We start from the raw sequence: 21,717 nt of genomic DNA, 5'->3' as shown, positions 1-21,717 counted from the left end.
TTTTCATTTGACTAGTGCTTTTTTATTTTGAAGCCTTTTCCCTACTTTATCCCCCGTGATCCTCATGGCAGATGGTAGCTAAGCTCACAGATGAGGGAGCTGAGCTCAAAAGAGCTAAGAGACCCCCCGAGGCATCCCAGGGCAGGTGAGCCCAGCTTTTCACTTCCCAGTCCAGAGCCCCTGCCATTGTCCCGTGCGCCACCCACCTCTAATCCCTGCAAGTTGATCCCTGCCAAGGGGGCAGGTGACTCTTTTCTTCAAGGTCACTTGTGTTTAAATGACAGATGTAAGAAAACAGTTCTAACACTGGTCAGCTGTGGTCTCTGATGGCATGTCCCATCTAGTCCAGGGCTGGGCAAACTTTTTCTTAAAGGACCAGGTAGCAAATATTTTCAGCTTTGTGAGTCCTGTGGTCTACATCAAGACTACTCAACACTGCTGTTGAAGCAGAAAGCAGCCACAGATGATGTGTAAACAAATGTGTGGCTTGTTCCAATAAAATTTTATTTATAAAAACAGGAGGTAGGCAGGATTTGGTCCACAGGCCATTGCCAACCCATGGTCCAGTCTACCAGTTGGACAGGCCATGGAGATACACAACTATCCAACAAAGGGCCTGGTTTAGTACATCAAGGGACTTCAATGGGATGCTGGGGAGACCATTAAAATTAGGTTTAGAAGAACATTGAAAGGCACAGAAATATATTCCTGACACATAATTGCTTTTTAAAAAAATCAGGTTACCAAATTGTGTGTAATTCCATTTCAAATTTTTTAAATTTATTGATGTATATATTCCCAATATCTATACTTTTAATACATAGGGAAAATAAACTGGAATATCTACCAAAATGTTCACAGTGGTTATCTATCTGGTAGAATTTAGTTCATTTTTTAAAAAATGTTTCTCTGTATTTTTAAATTATCTGGAATAAACAGGCATTATTTTTGTAATAAGAAAAAAAGTTACCACACATTTTTATAAAGACATCGAACCAGATGTTCTTGAATCCCAGGCAAATGACAAGAGCTGCTTTCCCAAAGGAAAGGAGTGGTCAGCAGGTGAATTTCCAGAACAGCATGCAGGAACGGTGCCTAGTTTACTCCAGCCAACGGCCCCCTTGGACACTACAACCCACCCCTCCACTTCTGGTTCAAGCATGCTCTCCCAGCGATACACCCCACCTGCCAAATGAACACATCCGAAGCAATTTAAAAAGCTGGGCCGGAGATGGCAAACATGCACCACACACTTGCCTGAGTCTCCTGGTCTTGTCCACAGCAGAGACCACTAATCTATCAAGCTCTGTTTACCTGAGCCCAGATTGAGACCTCAGAATCCTTCTCAACACAATGTTCCTGGTAGCCACTACCTATCAGAAACTGGCACTCCCAGTGAAACTTCTTAGCCACACTAGCTCCAGGCATCGGTATTTTTTGACATTCAGCTGGCAACCCCAGGCCTATGTTTCTGGTTCAGCAACCTACGGCCAATTTCAGGTCCAGATATATTTAGAAACTAGTTAAAGAAATGACCTTCCCAGGAACTTCTTGGAAGAGCCTTTATAATGCTGAGATCAGTGATGTTAGCAGATATGATAAACATTAAGTAATGACTAAAGGAAGTGGAATTTCCAGGGAAATACAAGATAATCTTGTCCTATGTGCACAAGAGACTGGACAGCTTACCTTTCACTTTTGACACCATGAATGAGCTGGAAGATTTGTATTTGCTGTAAAAGAAAACATTAGGTGAATGTAAACAGAAATGCTTCTAAAAGTGCACACTTGCTCCTGTACTTACCTTATTTACAGCCTCAGGTTCCATTTTCCTACCTGTTTCCCATCAGCCTGAAAGTTTAGAATATTCTAGAGCAAGGCTACTTAACCTTCTTCCTACCAAGGACTCCCCTGGCAGCCTGGTGAAGCCTATGGACCTCTTTGCAGAATAATGATTTTAAAATGGGTAAGATAAATTTTAAAAATTACCAAGAAAATCAGTTATTATTAGTATCATTATCAAAGCATTAAAATGGATTTGCACTAGAGCTAGAGCAATGCTTCGTGATTAGTGCACTGAATAGAGCCTAGAGACGGGTCTTCTAACTACCGTCATTTCAGGGTAATGACAGCAGGGACGTTGTTTCAAGATGTCTGCAGCAACTGGGTTCTACCCGTGAGAAAGTCACCGGCCCTGCTAATGCTAACCTGGTTTGTGGCCAGCATTCATAATGGAAGGAAGGGCCTGCATCTCACTTAGAGGTAGTGAGCATAAAGCTGAATTTGCTTTGCGCTGATGTTTGCAGACCCCCTGAATTCTAAAGCGTGAAGACCCCCCACTCTACATGCAAAATTGGCCATTGGAAGGGACACAGTGCCTCCGGGGCAGGAGTCCCAGTCGATGCAGGATTTGAACCCTTTGCAGAGCTCCCAGCCGTGTGGCCGCCTGTGCTGAGCCTCATTTTGGCTGGTCAGGATTGGAGACTACCCAACAAATTTCTCTGCGAATCTTTTCTTGGCTTCTATGAAGACTTTCTTGCTCTTTGTTTTGTTTACCTAACCCCCCATCTCAGGTTCCCAGCTCAGACAGAAGATAGACTGTTGCACCATCACCTGAAGAACATGACCTTTCAGAGGGGGTTACTCATCTAGGTTTTGAATCTCAGGAACGTTTGTTCAGAGCTCCTCTCATTGCAGACCCTTGGTGGGCATGTGACATGGGGGGCCCCGGATCTCCCCTGTGGGTCCACATCCCCAGGGGAAGCTCCATCAGCACAAGGCTCAAGCCCCAGAGATGGGCTATGGCCCAGGGCTGCAGTGAGGGCAGCAGGGTTCCCAGAACCCCCTGCTGTGCCAGGCACTAGGTCCTGGAGGGGGAGTGGGACTCCTGGGCATGGCAGAAGGAGATTCAAGGGCTCAGGGCAATAGCCCTTTCCTAACCACTGTGGGAATGTTTCCATTTTTTATCAATCAGCTCACTGCCCGGGTGTGCACCAGTTGGGTGTCAGCTCTGAGTGCTACTGTGACCCTCATCGCATGTGAGGGCACTGCCACCCAGAAACGGTGAAGAACCCAGCCCAAAGTCAGGCAGCAGGGAAGAGTGGAGCCAGGTCTGTTTGGTCCCAAAGTCCCCAGCGAGTTCCAGGGCTCCTGGTTCCACAGACAGAGCAGACAGGAACACCCAAGACCCAGACTCTGCTGCCCTCCCCGCCTCCCTACCACCACCCAGGAAGTCAGAGTGATGAGGACAACCTGCCCCCCCATCAACCACCCGTTCTCTAGGAAGTAGGAAAAAGTGCTGATCAAGAATTAGTCTACACAGTCAAGGGCACCACCGGCCACCAACCATGACGTGTCTGAAGTGTTCTCTGTGTCAAGGAAGGTAGAAAAAGTAGGATTCAAAACTCAACCAAGGTAAACACACACCGAGGAAAAACCCACTGGAATGAAACAGGCTAAGTCGCCTAGAGGGGTTATTTCTGAGTTATGGGACTAAGGTGGTCTTTATTTCTATCTGTCTCTTTATATTGTTCAACACTTTTCAAAGTTTGAACAATACTTTAATAACCAGGAAGAAAATGTTTTAAGGAACCCTGGTCACAGAATAGTTACCTCAAAGACTCCACGCCGTGTCTCTCAGACTTGACAAAGAAGGGGACCTTCCCATTCCTGGTGACATCCACCAGGCCTCCTTTGTCATCGAGGACCCCGTAGTGGATGGCAGCCCGGCATATGCTGGATGACTGGCAGGAAGGGGAGGGGTAAGACAATAAACATATTCTTAATTAATCTTTGTCAGTGATCTTCTCCAGAAATACCCAAGATACTTGTCCTCAATCCACTAAAAGCCAAAAAGACGGGCCAAAGCTCATGCACTCCCGGCTCTTACCTTTCTCCATAACCACGTCTTTGTTCCTGGCCTTGCTTATCTTTAAGAACCCATCTGAGTTGCTTTACACACTAAGAACAGTGACAAGCAGCCCTTTCTCCCCATGCAGTCGAGCATATTAATTCTCGGTCTACAATGGAGCCTGGCCTTCATGAGAATCTGTCCTGCTTCCCGAAAGTGGCCTCGTGAGTGTGTGAGCCCATAAATACATGCACAATCATCCTAGAAATGTCAGGTTTGACTAACGAGTGGAAGGAAAATCTTTTCCTACTAAAACCACCAACTGTCTTAAAAAATACACGGTAGGATTCCACATCAAGCCATTTGAAGAAATACTCACGCTTTCATAAAACAGAGTTCCAAAAATCTTCGCTTTGTTTTTCAGGCAGCCTGCCGGGCACTGATACCTGACGGAGAGGAAATAAAACGATGTTCAGAGATAAACAGGTGGATCAGATTGTGCAATGATTTTATCATTTTTTTCTTCAATAGCTCTATTATTAAATATAGAAAAGCTTCATTAATGTAGATTCTATTGTTTTCAAATAAGGCACAATTTCCCCAGGCCCAGACTGAAGTTCATGTTCACACAAACATGATAGTCTTAAAGACTATTTTCACGGGCTTAAGACTGGCGTCGAAGGCACATGAATAAACAATTCACAGAAGAAAGACAGGTGGTTTCAGATGCAAAAATCCTTCAAACCCCAGTCATCAAAGAAGGGCAAGTTGAAAGGAGATGCCATTTTCTATCAAACTGCAAGGATTTTTTCACAGGGTAAACTCAATGATACTGTTTCTGTTCATGAAAGAGCATAAACTACTCTAACCTTTGAGAAAACCTTAAAAATTCCTATCTATTGACTCTTAAACTTCCCTTATAAGTATATATCCCAAGTAAAAAGTCAGAAAAGCAGACTACATGTGTAGTCCAACTGTTTGTAATTGTGAAAACCTGGAAATAAGCCAGCAGGTGTCAAAGGAGTGGCCAAAGGTATTTTTGTGTAGCCATTTGTGGGTACTTCAAAAAGTTCATATATGTTTTAATTCCATTTTTCCATGAAAATATTTGTATTATCTTTTAATTCTATTTTCCACAAACTTTCTGAAGTACCTGCATATGTCAGAGTATTATGCAGCCACTAAAAATGAAGTGTTTGAGGAATATTTATTGACTTGGGAAAATATTAATTGAAGATGCATTAGCAGTATTAGCCTCATCTATGTGCAGAAAAAAAGACTGGAAGGAAATACCTCAAATTGCTACTGGTATCGATAAGATTCTGAGACATTTTTTTCTTTATACTTTTTTGTGTTTCTTTTCTGAATTATGTACAATGAACAAGAATACCTTTTAAGGTCGGGAAAAAAGCCCAGTGAATATCATTTATGTAAAATCACTGTGTACAGAAAACTGGACGGCCAGATCATGAGACTGTGGACGTTCTCATGTTGCAGGTTGGGGCTGAACTACATTTCTTGACTGAAGACAGACCCCCGCCTCTTCTCTGCTGTGGAGTGCCCCAGCCACCCCCAGCTCTGGAGCTGTTTCCATGCTGTCTGAGAAGCAGTGTCCTCCAGTCCTTGTGCATCTCTTTTCAATGAGTACTCAGATGAGGACCTCTCATGATGAGCTTGGAGTGTAGAAGGGCGTGTCATCACAAGAGGACAACTCAAACTCCAAAAATCCCAGACCCGTGAGTTTGCAGAGTGGATTCTACTTCCAGGTGCTGCCTGCTGCCTTCCCAATTCGCCAAGCACAGAGACATGCAAATGTCCTGCCAACACTGGGCACAAGGACAGACAAGCTTTAGGAACAGCTTTGCCACCACCGATCATCACCACATCTGGCTCCTCTCACCAACAATTTAATCAGTTTTAAGTCTGCAGTACTTGCTGACCTTCTGCCAGCGGTTCACGGGACCACGCAGGAGCCCACTGAATGACTTATCCTGGGTAGCTTGAAGTCCATTTCATAACACCCCTGGCAAACCAAACTCCAAAGCCCCACAGTGTAAAATAGGAGCTGACGTCCCCTCTTGTTAACATGTGCTTTAAATAACATGATTCAACTTTAGACAAACTCATGCCAGAATTCACAGGATGGCGAGTAAGGTCCCTCTGCCGATGACATGGTTTTCCCATCATGAACCTGAGGATCTGCGTGCGGTGGCTGCACCTGTCGGCTGTTTCCTGCCAGAAAGAACAGCCCGGCAGCTGCACTGCCAAAACCAAACTCCTTTTTGGCAGACCTTCAACATCGAGTGGACGATATTAAATAACTCCATTTGCAGGATGAATTCACTCACCTACTGGGGGATACGTTGACAGCTCATTTATCCGGTGGGCCCCATCAGGCAACAACCCCAGTCAGGTCTCCAATCATCCTGTACGATCTGCTCCCGGCCCAGGTGCCACTGGCCAACATGTGCCCTCACACTTGCCCAGCGTAAGCCTCCCCTCCGCAGCTGCAGCGCAGAACTCTGGAACCCCCTTCCACACAGAGAGGTGGAACAGAGCCCTCAACACAGGCAAAAACCTTGGCCAGGATCTTCACGTTTATAACATGTTTATAACACATCTGCTCCTTGCACATCTGGTGTTTCTATAGCTTGCAAATTCCATTTTAACCAATAATCCAGAGCATCTGTAATTCAGGCACCTGCTGGAAAGCTCAGCCTTGACTAGGTAAATAGATAACTAACAGTAAGGAGGAGAGACACTTTTGTAGAGAGAGCACCTTGGGGACACAGTAGTCATGGATTCCTTTAGGTTCTGTAAAATTCATCTCATTGGAAAGGCCACAGCTTCTCTCAGATGTTGTCTAAAGTACATTCCCAGCTAGGGTGACCGAGCACCCTAGTTGGCCTGGGACTGAGGGGTTTCCTGAAACTTTCAGAGCTAAGACTGGGGAAAGTCCCGGGAAACTGAAATCAATTGGTTACCTATTCCCAGCGTTTGGGGGTTTCACAGGGATGCCATGAAGATTAAGTGAACCTACACAGGTGAAGGGGTTTTTTACGATGGTTGTTATTATTGCCATAAAGATCATTATTGTTTTTATCGAGTCCAAATCTACCCCCACCCCTTCCACTTCTAGCTCTGCCGGACCCCTACCCCCAAACCTGTGATTTAGCTCCTTGTAGCTAAAGTTCAAGCAAATGTCTCCATGGCCACAGCCATCTTATGTCAGGTGTAGCTTGGTGAATTCTCCCAGTCCTCTGGTCTGTTGTTTCTCAAGGAAAGATTGGCAAATTCTTGGGCTCACCCAACCTCCTTGGATCAGGGTGAGGCCCCAGAATCTATACGTTTAAGAGGCTCCGCAGGAGATTCTGTTAGACTCTCAGATTTGAGAACATACACTCTAGCCAATTGGAATTAGCTGGAGGGGCTTTACAAACACCCATAAAAAAAACCTCAAACCACACACAATGCCTGTGCCCATCTCAGACTAACTAAGTCAGCATCTCTGGGCAGAGAACACTGGAATGAGTAGTTTTTAAAAGTTCCCCCGTGTGCTTCCAATGCATGATCAGCAGTGTGCTGGAGCCTGAGTTCTGGCTGGTGAGGGCAGCTTGTAAATATTCAGTAAAACTGAAAGCTGGTGCTAAACCCTGGGTAGCTGGAAGGCAGCTATGATGGCAGCATTTACACCATGGAAATTGGCAAAGGCTACAATCCACTGTCATTTGTTTTGAGAGCTGGTTTACCGGCACAGCACTGATGGCGTGGAGAACCACTGGGTTAAAATAATGAGGCTTTGGGCTCACCTCTCCAGTGGAATGGCCTGCAAGATATGACCCCCTCCCCACCAGGTACAAAACACTTAACCGGAACGCATATCCAGGCGGGGAGGAGCCCCAGAGTGTGGGTCAACCCTATAGATCAGTGGTTCTCAAGTGGGGGTGATTTTACCTCTCAGGGGACATTTGTCAATGTTGGGAGACATTTTTCGTTGTCATGACTGGGGGCCTTGCTACTGGCCTCTAGCGGGTAGAGGCCAGGATGCTGCTAAACATCCCACAGTGTACAGGACAGCCCCCGCCACAAAGAACTATCTGGCTCAACATGTTAGTAGTTAGTAGTAGTGCCCAGGTTGGCAAACCCCGGTCTAGGTTGACAGAAATGGACCACCTTTGTGTGCCAAGCTCTTACTAAGTGGCAGTAGTGAGAAGGAACTCTGGTCAGTCTGATTTATGACACGGAGCAAGCTGAGCTGGCTTCTGGCTCAACCGGGCACCTCTTTTGTGCTAAAAGTAGTGAATGTCATTTTCCCCGTAAGTTTCTACCCAGCTTGGTTTGGGTGGCAAGTGACTAACTGATCCTGATGTGACCTGTTGCCCATGGCAGATGCTTCAGGGACTGGGAGCAGCGGCAGCGCAGACCACCCAGACCTCACCTGTTGCACGTGGACCCTTTGCACTTGTCCTTCATCTTGGTGTCACACCTGACGACTTGGGCTAGGAGAGAAATGTGGAAATACATGTCACAGCCCGAAACCAGGAGGGTGCATTTGGGTTAGTAGACCCCTCCCACTCCAAGGGGCATCCTAGAACACTCTGGAATCCACAACAGGAGCAAGAGCAATGCCTAACGCTGCAGGCTTCTGCTGGGAGGCTCGAATCCCAGACCCACCGTCTACGGCAGCAGCGTGACCTCGAGCAAGTCGCTTCCCCTCTCCAAGGCTCAATGTCCACATACGGATAATGGGGGTGGCTGTAGCTCCCACCTCCCAGGGTTTTCGAGAGCATCAAGTGAGACAGTAAATACAGCCACGAAAGGGTACTTGGTCCACGGAGGGCTGTGGAAAGCGGGACCCACAGGAAGTGAAGAGGGCCAGCTGTTGTCACCTGAGTCGCCTCCCCCGTGGCCAACATGACTCTTGCCGAGCCTTCCTGTTTGGTTGATTTTATAGGGACATGTCAGAGTCTTGGAGCAGTGTTACAGTTTGAAAAAAGACATGTATTATCGTTTTTCACTTAAAAACACAATGGCACCATTTTGAACTTCCGGACAGACAAGGGCATCCACATATTTCCTGGTCAAAGAAAACTACGGAATGATCCAATGTCAGGAGAAAGATGTTGCAGGTCCAAGAGGACGGAAAGACTGGTGGGGGGCAGGGGAGAAGGTCATCGGAGAAACAGGAGAAGGTTTCTGAGAAAGAGGAGCAGGTAGGCCTCTCAAGGATGAATACAGTTTTATTCACTGGATGCATAGCAGGAAAACAGAGAGAGAACCAGAGGCATTCAGCCCAGGCCTACTGACAAGTCTGTAAGAAAATGCACCTCCATAGCCCCCAATCTTTGTACAAAGGGCTCCAGGAGCAGTGTCCCGGGAAGTGGGAAAGGGAGCTGAATTCTGGACCCTGGGTAGGTGAAGGCAGACAGAGGAAAAGCTTTAGGAGAGATCCCTACAGCAAGGGGTGAGCACAGGAATGTGGGGTTCTTGGGAGGTCACTGAACTTCCCATCTGACAGGGGATATTGGAGGCAACTTCAGGATGTTCTCAGGGTATAGGAGGATTTTAGCTGATGCTGGGTGACCCATTACTGTAAATAACCCTCACAGCAACCCTGATGTAGGCATTATTATCTCACTTTACAGATGAGCAAACCGAGTCTCAAAGAGTGTTGTCACGGGCCAGGGCACAGCCGGTACCTGGTACGGAGTAAGTGGCACCTCCCCGAGCCAGCCTCGAGGCTGCGTCCTCCCTTAGGGAGGCCAGTGCTTCCCAGAGGAACCCCATTTCAGCCCAGGTCTCCTTTGAAAGGACGAGGGAAGATCTAACCTCAAAATACCTGCCTGGGAAAAAATGCCATCCAAGCAAAACTGCTATAATGCTTGCCTGTGAAATGACTTAAAAATATCATTTTTTAAAAACATCTCAGGGTTGCACTTCTGCAAGCAATGCCCCGCCCTGTTCCTGCTGCCACCCGCACCCGTCCTCCAGCCCCCAGAAAACCGGCCTCCCTTTCAGAGCTGGCGCCAAGGGCAGGGAGGACAGACTTGACTCACTCATGTAGGTGACGGTGGAGGTTTTCGTCTTCTTGGGCTTCGTAGGTCTGCTGCCCCTCGGCTGGGCCCAGACATGTTTGTCCTCGGCGACAGGAGCCGTTTCCACCTCGTTCATCTCATCTGTTTCAGGCTTTTGGTCATGGGTCTGTTCTTCATAGCGACATGGGAGAAAAAAATAACAGGCTGGGATTCAACAAAAACGTACTTTGGGGGAAAAAGCAATTTGAAAACTAAACTTGTCTGAGGTTTGATTTTGCAAAGAATCGTTTCAGCAGCAAAGAGAAAGTTGGGTTTCTGAAGAGACCTGGCCAGGTGGACTCCTCCCAGCCAGGCTGAGTGGGCAGCTTCTGTGCTTGGTTTGCCCTGGACCAACCTGAGGGCAGCTGGGTCATATCAGCAGAGATCAGGGGTCCTAGCCTGGGTTGTCATAATGGGTTCTTGTCTACCTCCTCCTACACACAAATATGTGCCCAAAGCTGTGGCTGTGCCCCCTGAGGCCCCTCTGCCCCTAGGTTTTCATGGGGGTGGGGTCTTCCTCGTGGTGCCACCACTGTGGTGCACAAGACCAGTGTCCCTGCTCTTGGAACCCAGCTCTCCTCCCCACCAGCACATCTTGCTCCCTTCTCCACCCCTGTGAGTCAGAACCACTTAACCAGCTGAGTTCACGTCTCTGCACTAGAGTTTTGTTGTCCAGTAACATTGAACCCATGATGCAGAACCACCTGAAGATCCAAGTACTGGTTAAAAAAATGTGTAGTTTGCTGAGTCCCAATCTTTTCCCCATTCTAGGACATCGTATATTATTATTTCTGCAATCAAGACCATGACCCCCATGCTTTAAAAGACTTTAACTAAACAAATTGCACTTATTAAATGTCAGTTCAATTATCTTCCAGTTTTCATCATGAAAGGCAATTATAAATTGCCCACCAGGATCTGTAACCAGACCACCAGGATACCAAACTATAAATCCAGCCAAAGCAAAGAAACTGATGGCTATTTTCATCTGCCTGAGTGGCCTTATCAAAGATGAGTTGGTGGGCATCTCTGCTAGGGGATCCCTTTCCACCGTCATTGACAGCGTGCACCTCCCGAGGCCCACAGAGGCCTGCGGCCCAGAGCTGGAAAGCCCCGCCTCCCAAGCCCCTCACATGAACAAGGCAACACAGGTGTTTGGAAAAGATCGATTTCAAGGAGGGGAAATACACACCCTCGCAGGCCTCTTAGTGTTTTGGTATTAAAACTCAAGTTTTGTCAAGTGTTCATCAATCCCTAAATTTTATTTCCACTTTTTTTTTTTCCTTTTTGTCTTTTTTCATGTCCGGCAACGGACCGCAACCCTCAGTGTCACGCCCGTACCGGACCGGGACCGGCAACGGGATCGCAACCCTTGGCGTCGCGCCCGCAACTCGCTCAGCCAGTGAGCGGGAACCGGTCTGTTTGTGGGATCCGAACCCTCGGCGGGAGCGCCACCGTGCTCCCAAGCGGCGCACTGTAGCAGTGCGCCACCGGGCCGGCCCTCCACTTCTTTTTAAAAGGAATGAGCTCTCTTTGCTAAAGGGCAGGCCAGAGTTTTGTGTCTCCATAGCACCAAACGCCCACATGAGGGCCAAATGAGCAATTCTCCGGTGCTTTTCCAGGCCAGGTGCTCTGCAGCTGTTTAACCAGCCAGCTCACCACGCCACGACCACCACCCCATGACCACCACCCCAGGCTAGCCCTGTCCCAGGGGGAGGATGGATGGGTTTAAGCCAGAAGGTGAAAAGTGATCCTGACCCAATTCTACCCTTTGTGGCACTCACAGGCCACAGGCCCTGCTCTGGGGCAGCACGCTTACAGCTCTAATTTCACCACGGCCTGCCCCATCCGCCAGCTGTCAGCGCCCAGAGACCAGGAGCCTGCCTGCTTCTCACATCCCTGTACACCAAGGACTGGCACACAGTAGTTGCTCAGCAAAATTCAATGCATGAATGAATAATTGAACTCCCCAGAGAATTCTGTCACCTAAAGGAAAAAAATATGCCTGGTGACAAAGTTTAAAGACATTTAAGAAGGGAGCTTTGAAAACACCATCTGTAGCAAGAGCTATAGGCGGAAACTTCATGAAGACATGGTTTCACCAACTTGCAAAGGCCTGCTGGCACCCGAAGCCTGTCTCTTGTCTGCTCTTCCCATCAATGTGTCTATTCAGGTTTGCCCTTTACTGAAAGCTGGAGCTGTCTCTGGAATAAGCTAGGTTTTCTTCCACTGGCCTTTAGGATTTTTATACCTCATAATCGCAGCTTTATTTAGCTGAATATAGTTTGGTAAAGCAGGCTAAAGCATTTGAGGGCTCACTATTTAAGAAAATGGGCAGACAGTTCTTGCCCTCAGACACACACATGAAAAGTGGAGTGCTTAACCAGAGGACAGGCTGGGGCTGAGCACATCCTAATTAAGTTCCCCGTGCAGACCAGCACAGGCCTAGGGAAATTCCATGCCAAGGTCACTGCAAGGTTACTCCATGCACTGTAAGCTCCGGACCAGGGGTCTCGAGGCCCAAGCACCATTTACATCGCTTAGCACTTTCCCACCTGGTTCTAAAAGTGGTGTCAAAGCTTAGAGTTAACGTTTACTGAACACGGGCCAAATGATCCCACGCCAGCTTAGCCCTCCCTGGTGTTTTGTTGCCTGAGGAGACATGATTGGCCCCCTTTCACAGATGAGGAAACTGAGGCTCGCAGAGGCTAAGCAATCTGCCCAAGCTCACACAGCTGGGAAGTGGCCGTGCTGGAAGTCAAGCCACCTTTCCCCAAAGCCCATGCCTTTTATCACCACACGGGGAGGGGCCGGAGAGAAAAAAACCTCTTCTTTTCTACCCTTATCCCTGTTCCATCTCCATTATAGGTCACGGCCTAACCAGGCACCTCAATACACACTTATTAAGTAGCTTATGCAGATAAGCTGCTTTAGATGAGACTTTCTGCATGGTGAGCTGAGAAAATTGGCACACCTGCCACCTGAAGTTGGGTGTTTTCCACCAAAAATAAAGAAATAAGTATACGTGGGTCTTTGAAAGGTGGGTAAACTGGCATCTAAGTTCTCTGTGTGCATTTGTTCTGTGAGAATGATACTCTGTAGATATTGGGGGTATGTTTATTCTGACAACATGTGGGACACTCCTGCTACGTGCTCTTGGAGGCCCTGGAGTGAACCGGCAGTTGTAACCACAGGTGATCAAGGTTCGTGAGGGGTTTGGGGGTAATGAGCATGGAGGCAGGTGCACTGAAGTCCAGGAAGGTTCCCCCAAGAGTGATACCAGAGCTATGGCACATAACGCATGACCCAGGGGACTAGGCACCGATTGGTTTGTCAGAGCAGAGTTCGCAGACAGATCCATCACCCTCCTTCAGTGTCCTGCTTCTTCTGTCCCCTTCCCCCTTGGGATGTCTCCCCCACCCCCCAGTGGTCAGAGTCAGCCGTGAACAGCTGGCTGGGACGATGGGGCACCTGGTCTGCAGAGGGTCTGGGACTCCCCTTTTAGTCCACCTGTCCTTCACCCTAGAGCCCACAGGACTGACCCCACGTCTGCCCCGCAGGTAAGGTCCAGCACAGCGGGTCACTCCCTCCTGCCCACCCTCCCCATTTGAGCGGAGTCCCACCAAGTCTCGGCAAAGCCTGTCGGTCGTTACAAGGCCATTGGTGGAGCCACAAGTAAAACAAATCTCAAGTGCATGAAGCATGGTCAGCCCCTTGCCCAGTTACGGCCCTTCTGGGACATCACTTTGGAGAGCCAAGAGAGATACTCCAAAATGTGAGAAATGCTTTAGGCATGAAAATTGCACATTATTTATAGCAGCAGAAAACGTGGAGACATCCTGAATGGCCAACGGCAAAACACCTGGTGGACAGGTGGACAGTGACGCACCCTGTGAAGCTCCAGGTCTGACTGGACTGTGGGGGGATGGGACGTTTATGCCACGGTCAGGGGAAGGGTGGCCAGAGGGGGGAGAGGATGGGAGGGACGGGCTGAGCCCCCTGCCGGGCCCTCCTGGACACTGGTGCCCTTGTGTGGGACCCTCATGTTCTTGCTGTCTGCTGTTAATTTCTGGTTTGATTGCCTGCTTTACTCCACTGTAAAGCTGTGAGCACAAACCAAGGTGAGCTGTGCATCTGTGCTGGATGCTGCGTCCAGACCCCAGTGCAGTGTCTGCCACAGGAGACCGCCATTGTGGGGGGCGGACCTCCCAGGGGACAGCAGGGGGTCTCCTGGCATCTGGAGGTAAATCCCTGCTCATGGCAAGGGAGCGTGGGAGCTGCTCAGGGTGTCTGCAGTGGGGCAATGGGCATCTCTGACTCCACTTTTTAATTTTCCCATTTTTTTTTTCCTTTTTGTCTTTTTTCGTGTCTGGCAACGGATCGCAACCCTCAGTGTCGCGCCCGTACCGGACTGGGACCGGCAACGGGATCGCAACCCTCGGTGCTGCGCCCGCCCCTCGCTCAGCCAGTGAGCGGGAACCGGTCTGTATGTGGGATCCGAACCCTCGGCGGGAGCGCCGCCGCGCTTCCCAAGCGGCGCACTGTAGCAGTGCACCACTGGGCCAGCCCTTAATTTTCCCATTTTATGTAACACCGTTGTGTGACTCAGATGGAGGGAAAAACCCATCCCACGTGGCGTGGAGGTCCCTTCCTACCTCGGTAACACAAGTTGTTCCTGCAGCCGCCTCCGTAGCTGGGCGGGCACGCGGAGCAGGGCCGGCCGTTTCTGTAGGGGGCTTCTCCAATCCAGTTCCCCCTGAAGACAGACCAAAAACACCTGTCAGGAGGGAACACCGCTCCAGACCCTGGGGACCGATCCTCTTCCCAGGTCCACTCTGGGGCCCGAACAGAGTCACTGGTGGGTCAGAGAGGGAGGAAGCTGTGCGCCCTGTGAAATTTAGGCAGCCATCCTGGGCCCTTCTGTGCACAGGCTAGAGAATTCTAGAATCCCAGAGATGCTACGGAAGGGAACTACAAGACACCTTTCCATCGCACCTCTGTCCTGTCTCGTCAGTGTGTGTGCTGTTGGCCCCCAGCACCCCCCGTAGCCCCACTTCTACCGAAGTCGTTCCCCTGGGCCTTGCTGGAGTCCAGCACCTTTGCACTAAAAGCTGCCAGGATGCCACTTTTAAGCCATTTCTCAAATGAGTTAAAGTTTGCATGTTCCAGAGAAAGCGTGAATTTACCAAGTTCCTACCACATACCAAGCCCTGGTCTATGGGCTTCTCTGTGCTCCTCACCCCCTCCTCCCTACAGCCCAGGAGGGAAGAGCTCAAATTCATTCTTTTGCAGAGAAGGAAACTAAGACACAGAGAGGTTAAGTAACTTGTCTAAGGTCACACAGCAAGCAAGTGGTGGGGCTGGGACTTGAACCCCAGCTGTCAGGCTCAGAGCCATTGGCACACTCTGCTCCAGGGGCTGGGACAAAGGTCTCTCTGTGTGTCACGGATGCCATCCACCTCCTAGAGTTCCCAGGGCAGGAAAACTGGAGGCTGCTCCATCAGATTTCTCCAGGGGGCTGGGTAGCAGGTGGTGAGTGGAATTCCTAAGCCCTTCAGCAGCACAAGCTGGGGCCATGAGTGACCAGGGACCAGTCTTTGTGATTTGTTCTAGAAACTTCCCTCTGGCTGCCCAGTCATCCTGGCCTCCTTCAGGGGAGCAGTGAAGGGCAGTCTCAGCCGACTTCCTCTAGCCCCAAGCCTCTGCCCCCTTCTCTGTAGAACAGGCTGGTAACAGTAGGGTTGTTGTGAGCATTACATGGGTGACTGTGGCCAGCCTGAGTGCCTGGCTCAGGGTAGAGGCTGCACTCTGAGTTTGTTAAATCAACAAGCTCATGCTGGGAACGTTCTCTGACCACTTTCCAGGCAGGGAGGAACGGGGCCCTGCTAGTGCTGGCCCGAAGACAAGCTGCAGAGAACACAGTCTCTGTTTAACACATACCCTTAGGTGGGCCTAGAACCTTCTGCAGCTCCAAATAGCGGGATGGCACTGACCAGGGTGTGTGGGCATCAGACCTAGGGAGGGTGGGTGGGGGATGGGCAGGGTTGGGGGAGGAGCTCCCGCAGCCCTTACAGTGCGCACACCGCTCCTTCCACCCTCCCACGCTGCAGATGGCAGAGTGACAGTGTCCTGTACCATGCCACAAACCGCACTCATCTGACACCCTTGCTCAGATATCCAGGCTGGCTTGGGACTCACAGGGGCCTTTGGGATGGTTCCCTCAAATGGAATGTCACAAAGCTGACTGAGAGTGCTTCAGAGCCCATCCTAGGCGAGGGCGAGTAGGTTTCCTCAGAGTATTTGGGAACCCACATGGATACATCCTGCTCCCCCCAGCCAAATCTCCTCCATATCTAGGGTTCCAGATTTCCTCAAAGACAAACCACACCTCCAATGCTCCTGGAGCAATAATGATTCTGAGTTAGCATTTAATGAGACAGACGAGCTCCTTAATCTTGGAATAGCCCCAAAAGTGTGTCACTGTCCTCCCCTCATACACATCATTAGCATCAAGGTACGAGCTCATCCCCATCCCCACCCCAGCCAAGAATTGCCCCCAAGGGATCTGAACCCTGCACCACACCCAAGCCTACCCTCTCTGCCACTGTGCCACTGTCCCCACCCTGGTGCCTGGGACAGAGTCTGCACAGTCCAGGGGCTCAAAGTCTCTCTTTAAGAAAGAACATGGAATATCACGCAGCAGTCAGAAAGAAAGAACCACTGAACACTCAACACCTTGGATGAATCTCTCAGATACGATGTAGAGCTGGGCACAGGATGACATGTATGACCCCACTCATGTGAGGCTCCCAACCAGACACAACTGACTGATGGGGACAAAGGTCGGAATGGTGGTCACTTTGGGGGGCATAATGGGGCACTGGAAATATTCCCTATCTTAATCTGGATGGTAGTTCCACCTATTGCTATGGACCAAATATATGTGTCCCCCCAAATTCATATGTTGAAGCCCTAACCCTCAATGTCACTCTATTTGGAGATGGGGCCTCTGTGGAAGTAATTAATGTTAAAAGAGGTCACAAGAGTAGGGTTCTGATCCAACAGGATTAGTGTCCTTATCAGAAGAGACACCAGAGAGCTTGCTCTCTCGCTGCCATGTGAGGACACAGTGAGAAGGCGTCTGCCTGCAAGACAGGAAGAGAGCCCTCACCAGAACGCGACCGTGCTGGCGCCTTCATCTGGGACTTCCAGCTTCCAGGACTGTGTGAAATCTGAGGGTACTTCAAAAAGTGCATGGGAAGATTTGTATTAATTTTCAATTAATTTTTCCACCCAGTCTGTGGTATTTTGTTACAGCAGCCAGAGCAGACTAACACATGGAGTGTGTGTTGAGCTGTACTTTTAAGATTAGCATATTTTGGGCCGGCCCGGTGGCGCACTGGATAAGTGTGCCGCTTGGGAAGCGCGGCGGCGCTCCCGCCCGAGGGTTCGGATCCCACATACAGACCGGTTCCCGCTCACTGGCTGAGCGAGGCGCGGGAGCAACACCGAGGGTTGTGATCCCGTTGCCGGTCCCCGGTCCGGTACGGGGGCAACACTGAGGGTTGTGATCCGTTGCCGGATACGGAAAAAGACAAAAAAGACAAAAAAAAAAAAAAAAAAGATTAGCATATTTTACTATATGTAGGTTTTTCTTTTTTCAAGGGGGGATGGCTAAAAAAGAGAAGGATTTTATTTCTGATTGAAACTTCTTATGTATTTTTTTATATAAAGAGTCAAATCAAATTATTCCTTGCTCCCCACCTGCTGCTCTACCAGGAATTTCACCATCTTGGACCAGTTCACTGCTCTTCATGGTACGTGCGTACCTCCCCAGTGGTGACACAACACCCCTGCTCTTAGACACGTGGGCTGCTGAGACAGTGAGTGCCACCCCAGGCGTGCCAGACTGTTTTTGGAGTGCTTCTATTTCCCTTGCAAACCTCAGTGATTCCCTTTCATCTCACCTTCTTGAAGCCACTCCTGATCCAGACCAAATAAATGAGGTCATTCCCATTTCACTGTCACTAAGCAAGTATGCCTCGGGGGCCCACTGTGTGCAGGGACGGTGCAGGATGGCTGCCAGCTGAGTGACCAGTGTGCGAAACCGCAGGCTGTAAACTGGACGAGCAGTTCTGAGAATCAGCACATACTTGTCCAGTGAGCGGTCGAGGTGAATGAGTAAGGGGTGAATGATGCATCGACGGTCTGAGGATGCTGTCAGGAGGGACACAGGCTGCGGTATGAAGATGTGATGTGGGCCCTTTTAGCAGGGGAACTAGAAAGAGGAAAAACGAGTTCTCACGCAAACATGTGTTTTCTAGGGTGCTACCTATGGTGTGTTTACAGAGAGAAAAAATAATAATACTGCATGGCAGACCCTGCTTGTGGCCCAGCCAATAGCCATTCCTGCTTCTGACCTCACTCACGTGGTCCCAGAGGATGACAAGCAAAACCAATTGCAACAACCTCACTGATCAAAACCAGCAGGGCTATCTTGTTCCCCTTACCCATGACTGGTCTAGATCTGGCCAATGACATAGGGAGGAAGTGGGCCAAGGGTGAGAGAGGCCTCGGCAGAGGGCCCTTTCCACCGCTCTCCTTCCTTCTGCTTGAGAAGATGTGATTGCCGGTGCTCTGCAGCCATCTTGGGACCATGAAGAGAGGGTGGCAGAGCAGGAAGAAAGAGCCTGAGTCCTCACTGACACTGCTGAGCTATGAAGCTTAACCACATGTGCCAACCTCTAGACTCCTTCTTATGTGAGATAATGAAGGGATTCCACTGTTAAGCCAGTTTTCGTTGGGTCCTCCATGGCAGGCAAATGCATCCCAACCTACATGACCATGCCGTCTTGTTCTTACTTTGGGGAGTAATTGCAGACGAGGTAGACCGCGTTCTCCCAAACATCTCCCCAGACGTTCATCCTCTGGCAGGTGTTCACAGCACAGCCGACCTTGTTGGTGGTGGCCCATACTATCTGAAAAGATGACATCCCTGTGTCACAGCTCAACAGGCAAGGCACACCAGGGTGACAAAGTCTGGCCTGGATCTACAAGGTGTGGCACTAGAGGGGTATGCGGTGAAGGGGTGAAAGAGCAGATATTTTCCCTTAACCCATTGAAGATACATACATTTCTTAAAAAACAAAAAACCAAAAAAAACCCCAGAAACCCTCCACATACAACAATGAAAATGCTCCACCAAAGTAAATTGCCATAGAAGTTTCTAGTGCTTCCTCTCAGTTTCTAACCACTAACAGCTGGGCCCACTGGCTACACTTTGGGTAGAACCGAATTGAAGAAAAAACATTCAGGCAGTAACAGCACAGAGGTTGAATGGATTCCGCAACGATAGCCCAGGGTGTGTGTGTGTGTGAATGAGTGGTTTGGGGTGCAGGACTGAGGTCACGGCCAGTCCCCCTGGTTACCTGTGTGTAGTGGGTGCACATGGGCCCCGAGCACCTCTCTGGACACCAGGGGTTGCACTCGTGAGGATATGGGTAAGTATAGTCCTTCACCTCGTCATACCAGGACTGCACGTGGGACCCGGGTGAGCGATACCTGCAGAGACAGGAACAGCTTGTCATACCCCAGTCACCGCACACCCACCAGTACAGACCGAAGCTTGAGGCACTGCCACCCCGGGGGCAGGCTAGGGGTGGCGCTGCTTGGGGGGAATAGCCCCTAATTCCACCCAGCACCTGTTAAAAGTGCTTAAAACCAGAAAAGTGAAGAGCACACCTGGGGTCCACCTGTATGCAGGAGACTTTTACCTGGCCCCCAACGAGTTCTTGTTCATGTTAATTATGCATCTATGTTCATGGTCACTGAGGAAACATATGCAGCCCATGAACTGCATATTTCACAGATATTATGGCTTAAGACAAAACTTAAGACATGAGTCCATATAAAGTCGATATAGAGAAAAATATTAAGTAAGCAGTTGAAGAGGTGATATCCACATAGGGCAACGGCCACGGCACAGGAGAGTCTGGAAGTTGAGAAATATCTGGTTATGGGGGACAGAGCAGAGGGGTCCCTGTCACCCCCCCCAAAGAGGAGCCTATAGCCTCATGTTTCTGCAACAGAACTGGCTTCATTCCTCGGCTGCATGGGGTATCCAAGGACTCAGATACAAAGCAGAAAACTCATTCAAGGCACAGAAACCTCCAAGTATTCAGAGCTTTGCACTCAGGTGCAAACATTTTTAAAAACTTATTTAGGATTTTATCATCTGGATCCTCTCCCTCACCCCATCACCCACAAGGAGGTTCCCAGGCACCATCAACATCTCCCAGGGGAGCCACCAGCTGCCCTCTCCCTGGGACGTCCTCCACGAGGTCATCACTTCGTGGCCACTGTCCCCTTGCTTCAGCCCCAACTGCCAGGTTGGCGCCAGTAATTTTTTTAACGAGGAAAAAAAATGGATGCAAATCCACGGTCATGCCATCACCAGCAAGTGTAAACAAAGTGGTTTCAGAAAAGAGAAAAGGCTTGCAGGGGAAAATGAGCATTTGTAAGAGCGATGTGGTCAGCAAGGCAGTTAGAGGTCTTGTAACAATTACTGCTTGGACCCACAGCGAATGGCAGTGGTCAGGGATGTGCCCAGGACATGGCCTCTCTTCTTGGAGCCAGCTCGGGGAAGGACGTGCCCGCAATGAGGGAGCGACAGAGCACAGGGGCACTCGCCGCCATCCACTTCCCATGGACTTAAGGTCACAGGCATGGTCATATGGAAGTGGACCCTCAACCAGGAGCTCTTTTGGAAAGAAAGTTAGCAAAATTCTTTAAGAAGGGGGAAAGTCTCTGTTCCCTGGGACCCATCAGGAGTTATCCTAATGAAATAAATCAAGTGAACCAAAACAAAAAAACAAAATACAAAAACTAAGCTGCAAGAAAGGAATGGCTGCATCTTGGTCTGTCAACTTGAGGCACCATTCGGTGGCCTTTATGAGGTGACAATCATGACACTATATAATAGGAAATTATCTGCTATTGTAGGAGAAGTGGGGGGAAAGAATTAAAAGCTGTCCAGGCTACAGTTACCCGCAGGTAAAACTATGTTGGCATACAGCCGAATGCTACAAAAGAAACCCAGAAAAATGAAGAGCTGAACCACGCTGGTGGAATGGGAGACTTTCCTTCCTTTAGACATTTTCTTTTAATGTTATTATAAGACTGTTTATAAAAAGTGAAATTCACTGAAGAAAAAAACCTCATGACAGTGCTCCTCCACGAAGTCACAGCTGTGGGCCCACCTCACACCTGCCCAGGGCTCTGAAGACACACTGGCCTGAAGGGGAGTGTAGCTGCTCCCAGCCAGATGGAGCTCCATGCCAGGGAATATCTCAGTTTGAAGTGAAAGCAAACCCTCATCTCCATTTTGAGAGTATATTCAAAGCCCATCCAATTTTTTTCATGAACAGGGCAAAATGGAAGCAGATCCCAGGCCCCAGAGTGTGGCTGGGTCTGAGGACATGAATTCAGGACTCTGGGCACTGCATGCCCACCTGCTGGTTAGGTCTTGTTGGTCGTGAGTCGGTATCTTGGCTGTGGTCACAAGACAATTTCTCCACTTCCTCCAATGAATCAGCCCTCAGCCCCTGGGAGGGACTGCCCACCTCTCTGGGTGCATGGATATATGGCCCAAGTTTACTTTGGGAAGGCCAGGTGGCCACACTTAACAGACAACTGTCAACATCTTTTACAGGAAAGAGGACAAAGGTGTTGCCAGACCAAGAAGCCTCGAAGGGTCAGAGGAGTTAGCACACCCCTGATGGCTGGACAAAGGGG

The 21,717-nt window shown here is 49.4% G+C and overlaps 1 protein-coding gene across 1 annotated transcript in view; it reads right to left on the bottom strand.

Moving 5' to 3' along the window:
- Positions 1-3,608: 3,608 nt before the first annotated feature.
- The window catches only part of CRISPLD2 (cysteine-rich secretory protein LCCL domain containing 2), a 29,196-nt gene continuing 11,087 nt past the window's right edge, over positions 3,609-21,717 (bottom strand). The window contains exons 3-9 of the mRNA XM_008577686.1: positions 19,353-19,485; positions 18,787-18,902; positions 14,580-14,680; positions 9,907-10,056; positions 8,289-8,349; positions 4,230-4,296; positions 3,609-3,743 (exon numbers count right to left, since the gene is read on the bottom strand). Of these exons, the coding sequence (XP_008575908.1) occupies positions 3,609-3,743; positions 4,230-4,296; positions 8,289-8,349; positions 9,907-10,056; positions 14,580-14,680; positions 18,787-18,902; positions 19,353-19,485 (763 nt within the window). The remainder of the gene's footprint in view (positions 3,744-4,229; positions 4,297-8,288; positions 8,350-9,906; positions 10,057-14,579; positions 14,681-18,786; positions 18,903-19,352; positions 19,486-21,717) is intronic.

Source organism: Galeopterus variegatus, unplaced genomic scaffold (assembly GCF_000696425.1).
Source record: "Galeopterus variegatus unplaced genomic scaffold, G_variegatus-3.0.2 Scaffold1563, whole genome shotgun sequence".
Taxonomy (NCBI): Eukaryota; Metazoa; Chordata; class Mammalia; order Dermoptera; family Cynocephalidae; genus Galeopterus; species Galeopterus variegatus.
This window is presented reverse-complemented; position numbering and strand designations above follow the sequence as displayed.